This window comes from Chaetura pelagica, unplaced genomic scaffold, assembly GCF_000747805.2.
Source record: "Chaetura pelagica isolate M959 unplaced genomic scaffold, ChaPel_1.0 scaffold101, whole genome shotgun sequence".
In the NCBI taxonomy this organism is placed as follows: Eukaryota; Metazoa; Chordata; class Aves; order Apodiformes; family Apodidae; genus Chaetura; species Chaetura pelagica.
Genome location: NW_009952564.1, coordinates 7,286,529 through 7,298,917, shown reverse-complemented (window position 1 = coordinate 7,298,917; position 12,389 = coordinate 7,286,529). Strand labels below are relative to the sequence as shown.

Genomic DNA, 12,389 nt, shown 5'->3' with positions numbered 1-12,389 from the left:
GGCTGCTTGCTGCCGCCGGCTGGATTTGCTGGAGGCGGTGCGGCAATTGGTATGTCATATCGGGAAGCCTCCTGCTGCGGGGAGGTGAGAAAGGGGAAGCACCCTTGTCCCTTCTGCCGCTCGCTTGAGGTCTGCAGCTACACAGCTCTTTGCTCTTGGTGTTAAAAAGTAGGTAGTGCCTTGTCTGGGCTTCTTCACAGTGAATGAGCATCTTCAGGGATCGGATCTTCTTGTGGTGGAAGGCGTTGGTGATCAAACGAGAGGCATGTGAACTGATAGTGTCCCAAGGACATTAAAGATCTTGTCACTGACATAATTGTTTGCAGAGCAGGCAAACCTGCGATTTGGGGTTGGGAGGCTTTGTGGGTTGACACCCCTGAGGATTAAACTCGCCACTGAACTGGAAACGAAATAGCTCCTTTTATTTCCACAAGGGCAGCAATGTGTGTTGCTCTCCTAGGTGAGGATTGCTAAGCAGAATGAAGTATGTGTAGTGGGTGGAAAGCACTGCTCCCAGTCCTTTTTGGTTACTGGGTGGGCTGTCTGTGTTGTCTTGGTTGCTGAGAAGACTGCAGATGGGAAAGAAAGAGGAGAGGAAATGCTTTCAGAGGTAGTAGCTGGAAGTACTTGCAGCTTCAGTGGGATGTCATGGAAGACTCTTGTATTCTTTAGCTATCTGAAGGATTTAATGAAAATACAGTGGGTTTATGATTAAAATGTGCTTTAATGTGCTTGAAGTGCCTGAGGGCGACTGTTGGCAAGCTTAATGTCTCTGGGTTTATGCTGTGTTGTAGCTTTAAGGACTGATTAATAAGAACCCCTTGATCTGTCATGAGCTAACCATCTTGCAAAGGACATGTTTGTTTTGTGCCTGCTGGAGCTGATGTGACCTGCAGCGGAGTTTGTCATGCAGCAGCTCATGCTCAAAAGCAGAAATTGCTTCTGCAGGAGCATTTTTACACTGTGCATTTTATATAGGATTTGACCTTTCCTGTGAGGAGGTGGCAGGTCAAACAAGCTGTTCAAAAATTAAACATTGGAAGAGGACAGACATTAATTTGAAATAGATCCTCTTTGAATCTTTTTTAAAAAGTATTTCATGCACTATGTTGATGCATGTTAGGAAATTGGTTGGGTTTTTAACAGTTTGGGTAGGCAAGAGTTAATTAGCTTAAGTTTGACCAGTCCAACCTTGCCAGCTGCAGTCTTCACAAGTACTTGGGGCAGAAGAAGGTGAGACCCCAATTAGACTGTATCTGTCAGGAAGCACCTGGCTGCAGTAGAAACCTGGAACACTTAAAAAGAGAAAAGTGTATTAATACCGGTTGGAGTTATGTGACTGTAGAACAGATTTAAGTATCTGCATGCTTCAAGACACAAGCCACTTAAGCACAAGAGAGTGATCTGGTCAACTGTGACAAGACTCCTTAAAACATGCAAAAGTTCAGATGAGGCTGTGCCCAAGCCTGGTCAGTCAGGTTCTCAAGTCCTTAGTGTTAAAGAGTAATGCTAACATGATATACATCATCTAAATATATGCCAGCTCTTACAAGCTTGCCTGCCCTCCACAAATAAGCACAAGGCTGGGGCAAGAAGGAATACTTCCAAAAAGATAGTTTGATTATGTAATGTATCTGAAGAAGAGTAGAGAGTTGCTTATGGGGACTGCAACGTAAACCAAATAGTTACCTGACTTTGCAGCAGAAATTCTGCCCAGAATGCTGGAGTGCTGCAGTTTTTTGCAGAAGAAAGGTGTAGTTAGCCTCTTTATCCCACAAGCGGTGGATGGTAGAGAAAGGAAAAACTTCTATGAAAAAAAAGAAATCCTGTGTCTCTAGCACAATTAGAATGCTTTCAATGGACTGGGTATCTAAGCCCTGAAACTAACACCTGAGTGTTTTCCACTGTTTGAGCTTTAAGTATAATGAAAGAAGTCCAAAGCTTAACTTTCAGAAGTTCTTTGCACTTAAAGCTCATCTGGCTTCATCTAGTGCTGCAGGTGATCTTAAACTGAGGTAAAACTTGTGTAATTTCCTTTTGATACAAACTGCTGAAGTACTTAATTTGACCTCTCACAAAAAAAAAACCACAACCAAACAAAAAACAACAAAACAAAACAAATCAGACAATGACAATGAAATTTTTTGCCTTGGCTAATAAAGAAGCTGTGTATCACTTCAAGTGAAATGCTTGCTCATAATCATCAGTACACATAATTATTTCTTTTTAGGTTGTGTCTGTGTGTAGACAGAAAAGCTGAGCATAGGATTTATCTAGGAAGTGTGAACAGAAAGTCTGACTTGTCATTTTTTTTATATTCCACCTCCCTACAGTTTCTTTGGAGAAGAAAAACCTTAAGATGGCAGGCAAAGGAAGTAACACAGACTGTATGTCATGCAGTGTTCTGAACTGGGAGCAGGTCAGCCGTCTGCATGAGGTTCTTACAGAGGTGGTTCCGATCCATGGACGAGGCAACTTCCCAACGCTGAAGATAACTCTGAAGGACATTGTTCAGACTGTGCGGAGTAGGCTGAGTGAAGCAGGCATTGTGGTACATGATGTCCGTCTGAATGGCTCTGCAGCTGGTCATGTCCTAGTCAAGGATAATGGGCTGGGATGCAAAGACCTGGATCTCATTTTTCAAGTTTCTCTTCCAAATGAGGCAGAGTTTCAGTTAGTTCGAGATGTGGTGTTGCGATCCCTCTTGAACTTCTTGCCAGAAGGAGTAAGCAAGCTGAAAATCAGTCCAGTAACACTGAAGGAAGCCTACATCCAGAAGCTAGTTAAAGTGTACACGGAGTCTGACCGTTGGAGCTTGATATCGCTTTCCAACAAACACGGGAGGAATGTGGAGCTGAAGTTTGTAGACTGTATACGACGGCAGTTTGAGTTCAGTGTGGACTCCTTCCAAATCATACTGGACTCCCTGCTCTTTTACTATGACTATTCGGAGACCCCCATGTCAGAGCATTTCCATCCAACTGTGATCGGGGAGAGCATGTATGGAGACTTTGAAGCAGCGTTTGATCACCTCCAGAACAAGCTGATAGCTACCAAAAATCCTGAAGAGATCCGAGGTGGTGGGCTTCTAAAGTATAGTAACCTCTTGGTGCGAGACTTCAGGCCCATGGATAAGGATGAGATCAAAACATTAGAGCGTTACATGTGCTCCCGGTTTTTCATAGACTTCCCAGACATCCTGGATCAGCAGCGCAAGCTAGAGACCTACCTCCAGAATCACTTCTCCAAGGAAGAGAGGAGTAAATATGACTACCTCATGATTCTGCGCAGGGTGGTGAATGAGAGCACGGTCTGTCTCATGGGACATGAGCGAAGGCAGACACTCAACTTGATTTCTCTGCTAGCACTCAAAGTACTGGCAGAACAAAACATCATCCCTAATGCCACTAATGTTACCTGTTATTACCAGCCAGCACCTTATGTTAGTGATGTAAACTTCAGCAATTACTATCTTGCAAGTGCTCCTGTGCCATACAGCCAGCCCTACCCCACTTGGTTGCCTTGCAATTGATCATTTCACTTGAGCAGTCTTGAGTGGAGGCTACTGAAGGCCAAGATGCTGAGTGTATGTAGAGAAGAAGAAACTGTCACTTTTGAGATTTTTCTAATGGAAACATGACTGTATGTGACTGTCCATTTCCTGGTGTGCAGTAGGAATATGCAACCAGGTGACCTGCTATGAACGTTTCAGTACATCTCTATGAATGCCAAGAAGCCTTATTACCTCTTCATTAGGAGAAGAGAACCAGCAGCCAACTGTTAAGAGGAGTAGCTACAAAACTTGGTTCTTAGTTCTGGAAGTGGCTATTAGCACGTTATCTAAGAGTATTCAATAAACTAGGTTAGTTAATAGAGGAAAGACTAAAGTATCTTGAGCAGAGCAGAATCTACTCCTGGAATAACAGCAAAACTCTGTTTTCTATTGCCTAACCTCATTACTCTACACTTCCTCCATTCAAGTTCTGGCTAATTTTCTATTGAACTAATTGTGCAAGAGTGGGCTTGTGTTGTACTTGGGCTGCTTCTACATTTTTGGCTGTATAGAACTGGTAACCATATGGATACTGTCTGTCTTGTAGAGGGTTTCCTTTAATATATATGGTCCTGCTGTAAGTTCAAGATTAATTTATTGCAAGTTGAATGGATTAGTAAATCTATCTCAAGTATAAGCTGGCCAAATTTTTCATGAGTACAAAAATTTGGAAGGTGGCATCTCTAAACGTGCACCAAAATGGGATCTAAAACTTGCTAATGTGGAAAGTCCTTGAAATGAGGAATTGAAGCTGTAAATAGAATTGGAACCACAATTTGAGTACTTAATATGGAAAAATACTTAAGTCGAGGCTCAAGATAAAGCCTTTTTGATGTCATCTTTCAAAACGATTATTGGCACAGTTGAAAAGTAGTGCAGCTCTTGTGCTGAGGTTTGGCCCAACTTTCTTCCTCACAGGTCTACAGCAGGCATAAAACCCCATAAAAAACCACAGCCCTCCCAATAAAAAACCTCACTAAGTGGCAGGATGATATGCACTCCTGCCACAGTATAAATTCCTAAAGTGCCTCCTTAAATGAATTTATTCTTGCACAACTTCAGGCAGGTCCTGAAGGCTTGTTTACCTGTCACTGTTAAAGGGTTGAATTTACTGGCTTTTCACTATCACCTGGTCACTGTATGAAATGGTATTTTGAGTGGTTAGAGTAAAATCCTTCCTCTTTACTAGTCTTAACCTTCACTTGAAGAGGTATATAGACCCTAAGCAGAGTTCTCCACAGAGGCTGTATGTGGTTAAAGTCTGCCCCCTTGGAAGAAGAGGGGCCGACCTTCCTGTAGGGTGGGGGCTGATCTTGCTCTTTTGAAACTCCTGTGCTTTTATAAGGAAGGTTAAAAAGTCCCCAGTTATCTATATAGTGGTACAAGGTACTAGTATATTACTAGTGGATGATTTTCACTGAATTGCAATAGTAAAATACATATAGCAAATTATCTTCAATCTCTTTTGCTTAACCAGTTAATTAGACTAGAAGAGCAAATCTTAGTTATGTAATATGTACTGGTGCAATGTTTAAGAATACTTGTTTGCTAAGCCTTTTTTATGATTTCTAGCTGTCTCTGCAAGCTTGTGAGACTAAAGTGCCTGATCAAACAAATTATTTAAACTTAGAAGGTAAAGCAGAAAGCAAGTAAAACACCAATGTATGGTTGCTATTCAAGGTGGAAAACAGTAGCAGTACAGCACTTGAATGGCAGAAATACCCTGCCTGTTCCTTATAGGACCAAAACCTAGTTATGTTCCAAGTTTTCTCATTTTTTTAACTACTTCATAAAGATTGTCTCAGTAGAGCAGTGAGGCTACTCTTTTGTTCAGACTTCACTTAGCTTAAGAAGGCAGGGAGGGATACAAGCTAGAAAGCAGATTGTTGCCAAGCATGCTCTAGCTTAATTTTTTTAACAGCCTTGTAAGCAAGTTCAGTAGTAAACAGACAAGTAATCTGGTTTCTTCTGTTGTGTTTTTTTCATTAAAGGCTTCCTGAATAGTCAGCCAAAGTAGCTAAACTTGAAAGTGAACCCAGACATTTTATTAGCTGTGGCTTGGACTTGATGTGGCTTACAGACAAGACATCTCTCACCCAAGACTTTGAGAATTTGGAAGGCTTTTTAAAAACTAACATGATGTCAGTGTTATCATGGGTGTTAAACTTAGTGCAGAGTTACTGTTGGAATGCAAAGCTAGACATGATTAACTTATGCATGCAAGACAATATTTGGCTTAGTGTCATTAGAAGAAGGAAGTACTTTGCTTAGGAGTTTGTAATTGCTATGATCTCTTAAATAGGTGTTTTTAAAGCCAACCTAAGCTATACCCATTGCAGAAGTAAACCAGTGCCTTGAGGGACATGCTTGGTTTGCATATCAAATAGCTTGGAGTCACCTGCTTGTCTTGTGCAGATCATGGCTGATCTCTAGAAACTGTTACTGTGCATCAGCTCATGTGGAAGAAGTGGTCTGATGCTCAGGAGTAGTCCTCACAAGCTTGAAGTAGTCAGGCTTATATTTTGCTAGTCTTTGAATGCCTTGGCTGCTGCACATCAGGCCAGGTGCATCTGTTGGAAAAGGGGGTGCTAGGGAAAAAAAGGATCTAATGTATTTCTGCTGAGATATAGCTATGGAGAATTTAAGGTTTCTGCCATCAATATTGTGCTTTTGCTGATGTAACTTATTGCTGAGGCCTCTAAGAAAGCTTTATGTTGAAGGGCCAAATTCCTGGGTTTAAGCTGTGCAGGACTGCTGTGTTCCCTGCCTGCTTCTTAAATTGCTCTGACATATTAGAAATATTGATGCTTTGTAGCCTGGATGCTAAACTTTTGAATAGTTAAACTGTATCCTGAAGCTGCATGCCACCTACTGCATTGGCCCTACTGTATAAGGGATTGCTGGGACATGGTTAAAAGTGATGATCCTCACCTAGGCTGCCTGTCTGGTTCAGTCTCCCATCAGTACTTACTGATGCCTCTGCAAACCAGCTCTATCCTCTGTTGCTCACTTGTGTGTCAAGTTGAGGTTAAAGAGAGACTACTATGCTTCAGGCTGTTACCCTAACACATTCCCTCTGGGCAGTGGTGTGGAAACAAAGCTGCAGTAACACTAGACTGCCAGTCTTCTATTAGTGCATCATTCCTCAGGACAGGGCTTCTAGTAAACTAGACTGTGGCTTAAAATAGCTGTTTTCTTCCTGTAGCTTATAAGCTTTACTGGGCTAAGCCAGCCTGAGGTTAAGCAGCAGTTGTCAGTATTTATTGCCAAGTTTCCCTTCCTTGACTTACAGTTTATTGCTGGGACTTCCTCACTATAAGATAGATTATTTTTTTATTTGATAAAGATGCTACTGAGGAGACCTAGTAATAGGCTGAGTTTTTAGTCATTTTGGTAAAATCCCTATTTTGATCCACGGTCACTCTGAAAAGCTCTAAGGTGAAGTATACTTCATGCTCCCTTGGATCAAAATTTTGTTGTTGCTGTGTTTGTCTTCAACTAATTTAGTCAGTCACCAAGCTGGGGCATTGAAAACTACTGCTTGTATTTGAGTAACCATTTTTCACAAGTTCCTCATGCTTGGAAACTAATATTGTCTACAAAGCAGTAGATAGTATTGAAATCTAGTCCAGATACCTAAAGCTTATTGAAACTTAAAGATTCGTATTTTGGCATTTAGTTCTGAGATTACGCATTTAGTATGTTTTGTGCCTGGGCTTTGTGGGTTTGTGATCACTAAGATAACTACTAATGTTGGTAGTGATCTCTGCTTATAACTGAGTGCTTAGAAAAAGGCCTCTGACAAGAGAACTTGGGAAAATTGCTTCAATTCTAAGCTGTACTGACAGCACTTGTTTACTGTCCCTCTTGTTCAGTTCATTTAATCAAGGTGCCATAATTGTGAGGCATGGGAATAAGAAGTAGGTTGACTGTAGTCACTAGCAATGTGGTCTAATCTGGGCATTGGGAGAGCCAAATGAATGGTAATACTTCTGGCTTTTGCATCCAAGTCTTAGCCAACCATTTGTTAAATATGGTGAAGTGTTTTTCACATACATTCTTTAATTTCAGTGAAACTAGTTAGAAGGTGGGATGCTGAGCTATAGTTGTAGAAGCTTTGGGAGGAATGATTGGAGCAGTCTTTTTTTCTCTTGTATGGGAAGAGAAGGCTGCTCACTGAAGTGTCTGGATAGGGCTTGTCTCTTTCTGATTAAAATTGCACTTTCTGTTGAAATTTAAAAGGCCTTTTTTCCTATGTTTTATCATCTTTTATTTTTTACTATTAAAATAAGTCAGCTCTTGGAAAATCTGTCTCATACCTCTTTGGAAGAAGTGAGTTTTTTGTTTTTTTTAAGCTGGCAAAACAAGGTACTAGAAATATTTGTATTTGTGATAAGCCCAAATGTGAGATTGGTTACAAGTAACTGTCTGCTGTTCTGCACTGTGGTGTTCAGTTGTCGTTCTTGGAAACTGGGTTTTGGACCTTGGTGATTCTGAAAATTCTTATGCAAATAAACTTATGCTAAACATTGCTTGCCTTAAGTAATTCTTGCTGACAAAGTATTTTGTGGAGCTTAATGGCTAATATGTGTGTAGATATAGTTGGGTGGTGGTGGGAGAAATAGTGAAGGGGAACACAGTAATGCTTGGGTGTAGATGTTATTCAAGATATTCTTTTTCCTCATGGCTGTACACATCTGCCTCAAGTAAATGAACATTAGTCAGTTAAGCAAGATGTGATTAATCTTTCACTTGTTATAGTGACAGTTTCTGGATAACTGTTTTTGCATTCTGACTGTTACCTGGTCTCAACTGCAAACTGAGGCAAAGCCCTAGGCCTGTTAGGTACTGTTTGGTCTGAGCTAGATCCTGCTGCTCTGTGTTGCACTCCATTTTATATGCTGCTCTGAGTCAGGGGCCTCTGCATACCTCAAGTCTTGAGCCAAGGAGGAGAGATAAAAAGTCAGCAGTTGCCCTTCAAGTTATTTGTAAATTGAAAGTTTGTGTGCTTTCACTCTGAAAAGCTGATGATTCTCCATACCAATGGTTAATGGGGGTTGAGCAGGGACAAAGCTAAATAAAAACTAGGGGCATGGGGTAGTCTACTTGCTGCTCTTCGTGGCTCTAGGATAAAAAAAAAAACGGACTGTAAAAAAGTGTGCTTGCTTCTAATCCCCTCCAGAGCGCTAGCCTGAGTTAAGTAATGCTGCAGAAATTCCAGTCTTCAGGACCTTGTAACACCTGCAGTGGAAACTTCTGTGGAGATTAGCAGAGGCAGTATGATCCCATGGAAGTAATCATGAAACTGTAGTCCCTTTTCAAGATGTAATTGCTTCCCTCTGAATTTAAATGGAGAACTGATAATGCAACTGGGCAACACAAACCGTCTGCTTGTCACCTGAAACTCCCTTACCTCAGTTTCTCAGTTAATCTCATCATAAAAGCTTGAGAGTTATTTTGGGTAGCATCCTAAAGCCTCTAGAATACCCAACTTAGTTTTGCAGGTCAGGTACTGAAATGGTAAAATAGCTATGCTTAAGCAAGTGGTGATATGTACTCCCTTCAGTTCAAATCGAAGTGTTCAATGTGTCCTCAGACAGAGTAGATGCTCCTTACAAAGCTTTTCCTTGCATGCCTACTTATTTTGAATTTTGCTTACTGCTTTAGTTCACTATTACACTAAATACATGAAATTGCTATTTTCAGCAATTAAAATAGCATTTGTATTTATCCAGCAACTCAAAATGAGGGTATATCAAAGGGTGTATAATACCACTTGAGTGTGGGGGCGCTAGACGGTGGCTGTGTTTTGCTGCAGTAGCAGTGCTGCAATCTATTCTTCTTTGTCTCAACAAGAAAAAGATGAGCTCCATATCCTATAGGGAAGATTGCCCAATGAAGGGAGTAGTTAACCTGCCAAACCTTAGTAACTTTCCTAGTATTAAAGAGCGGAGTCCTCAGGAAAAAGAGTCTTGCCAAGAATTGTGTGCAAAGTGGCTGCTGGATCCTAAGCTGCTAGTTCACATGTGTGAATCATAGAATGGTCTGGGTTGGAAGGGACCTTAATGATCATCTAGATCCAGCTCCCCCTGCCTGGGAGGAGGAAAAAGCCCCTCTCCAGCATTCCTGTAGGCCCTTTTCAGGCTGCTATAAGGTCTCCCAGAAGACTTCTCCAGGCTGAGCAACACAAACTCTCTCTCAGCCTGTTTTGATAGGAGAGGTACTCTCCATTCAGAGAATGGAGAAGTGCAGGCTCTTGGAGAGGTCTGGCCCAAGACAGCACAAGGAATCTGGCTAGTCTAATTTGTAGCAATAACTTCTTGTCATGGAGAAGCCCCTGTAGGTCTTCCCCTTCAGGAGACCCTGAGCAAATGTCCAAGGCCTGAACTACTTTGGGGAAATTGTCCCTATGTATTCCCAGCAGGCAAGTGGTGATTTGGTGCTGTAGCAGTAGTATCACTGTCAGAGCTGGAAAATTTCCCTTATGTTGTTATGTGGTTTATTGTGGTCTATGTTTGAGCATGTGAACGACATAACCAGGGAGTTCATGGGCACTTAATGCCTCTGAAACATACATTAACTTTATTCAACCTGTTCAAGTAGCAAATCTACTTCAGAAAGTGCTGAAGGTTGTGCTACTGATTGCACCTCAAGCAAAGGGAAAATCCCTTCGCAAGAGAATGATTGAAGTGTGAGACTTCTGGTTCAGTCTCTGTCCCCATGCTGCAAAGCAAGTTTTCTGAGTATGCCAGAATTCACTTCAGAATTTACCATCCACCTGCAACAATTCCCTTCTCCACCCCCTCGCTATCACTTATCTGAATACCTTCTGAAGCTGTATCTCAGTGTGCCTTCTGGAAACTTATTCATTCTTGCCCTAAAGGTGCTCGTAGTGACAATTCATCATGTACTTGGAGAACCTGTTCTAATGTTTGAGGTCATTATTGAGAAATTCATTTGCGTTTCCACATGAGTCTTTGCACTTCATCTTTGACCTGGGATTGCTGTATCCTTATCAAGGCTGAGAAGTCCCAGACTGTCTCATGCTAGCCACTAATCCCTTTGGTTCTTGGATGAACTGTGGAAAATGAACACTGGAAGCTTTATGTTGTATATATTGGATTCAGAAGCTGGAAATCTTTTTTTTCCTGGAACTTTGTGGTTCCTGTGCATCTCATAACCTCTCACTGGTTGCTATTCCAGTGCTTTACAGACCACAAATAAAAAACAGTGCTAAAATGGCTTCTAAACCTTTTGATATGGGTGTCCACAAACTGTGCCCGCTGTTTGTTGCATGCTGAGTGCTTGTGCTGAGTCAGTTTTTCAGAGATTTTGAAGTCCATCTGCTGCTCTTTGAGGCAGCCTCTCCCACCTGGAATTGACAGCATCTGTGCTTCTGGCTTTTAGATGTAGTATTTTGCATTTGGTGGTATTAGAAAAACATTTTCTCTGAATCCTATGGGCAAGTGGTCACAATGTAGATAGACTAACTTGTGCTTTTCATTATTTACTATCTTACTGACTTAAGTGTTGTATAGTGCCCAGAGATGACAGAAGTGCTCGGTTTTGTGGTGCTCTTGCATACTGAAGAGTACATAAGGTTGTTGTGGGCACTTGGAAACCTGCAGGTGGTTTAAAACCAGTGTCAGCACAAAAGCCAACAAAGATACTGGATGCAGGTTATTTTGGGAGGGTTTTATTTTTCTTCTGCAAATACAGGCTAAAGAGAGCAAAGAAAACTTACATTCTGTCACTGCTTAACGGCAGTTCCTTGGTCCTTCCCTCTGCACCCCCACGTCTAAAACACTCTGGTGACAAGTGTCACTAGGGCACAACGAGTTCACAACATGACTGAAATGAGCAGCTCTGTGTTTCTGCTCTTGCCATCACATCTGTTTGTCATCACAGTCATCTGCCTGTTTTATTGCTCCCCAAATGTTGTGTTGCCCTGACCAACTGCCAGGGCTGATGTAGCTCATTTGACCTTATGAGGTCTCCCTTCCACTTCCTCCTCTTGGGCAGCTTTTCTTAAGACCAAGAGAAAGTAAGCTATTTTTGGGAAGAGAGCTTCCCATCAATCCCACAGCCCAAATTCCCAGTGACACCAGGGGGAGTTTGTCAAATGCTACAAGGGATTTGCTAATATCCTGGCAGAGCAGAGTGATGAGAGCTCCTCATTACGGCTGTCCGGCTGCCCAGCTGAGCTGGACTACATTTCCACAGCCCTGTTTGATCAGTGGGAGCAGCATGTGCAGATGGGCCTTGGCCTCTGGCAGAAAATTCATGGAGTCACTCCAGAAAAATACTGCTTGTAATAAACAGCGCCTGTTTTGGAGCAGAGGAAACTTTGAATGTGGAGTAACATTCCAGCTAAGTTTGTGCATGCTTCAAGTTGGTGGTTAGCCTCCTTCCCTGCAGCACTTTTCCATCAGAAGGAAGATTTCTGTTTGCTACTATTTCCCAGACAAAAAATGAGCCCTGAGGAGGTGAAGCAGCACACTTAGGTAATGCAGGGACTTGCTGTCAGGGCCAGGAGTAGATATTTTGGAAGTCTGTGTATTGATGAGGTAGGAAGGAAAGGAAGAGGTGGGGGGGGAGGATGGTACTGGAAAATTTCAGAGGTCACATAGCAGGATGCAGGTGTTTAAAAAAAAAAAACAACAACACTGATGAACTGGGGAGCCACAATTTTGAAGTAGAGGTGTCTTTTCACAGGTATGTCTGATTTAAAATTGCAGCAACATGACAGCAGAAAGAATGTGGAGAGGGGCTGTGTTATGCTTATGTTTAGGGGTGCTCTATGGATGTTCTTTGTAACTTCTTGCAATACACAGTT

General features: G+C 41.9%; 1 protein-coding gene across 1 annotated transcript; it reads left to right on the top strand.

Moving 5' to 3' along the window:
* Positions 1-2,339: 2,339 nt before the first annotated feature.
* FAM46C (family with sequence similarity 46, member C) lies at positions 2,340-3,546 on the top strand. Its single transcript, XM_009993374.1, has one exon. It carries the CDS (start codon positions 2,360-2,362, stop codon positions 3,530-3,532), a length of 1,173 nt encoding a protein of 390 aa, XP_009991676.1. The 5' UTR covers positions 2,340-2,359; the 3' UTR covers positions 3,533-3,546.
* The last annotated feature ends 8,843 nt before the right edge of the window (positions 3,547-12,389 follow it).

Excerpts from the sequence above, each read along its gene's own strand:
- FAM46C (XM_009993374.1), top strand. The coding sequence starts at position 2,360 with ATGGCAGGCAAAGGAAGTAACACAGACTGTATGTCATGCAGTGTTCTG.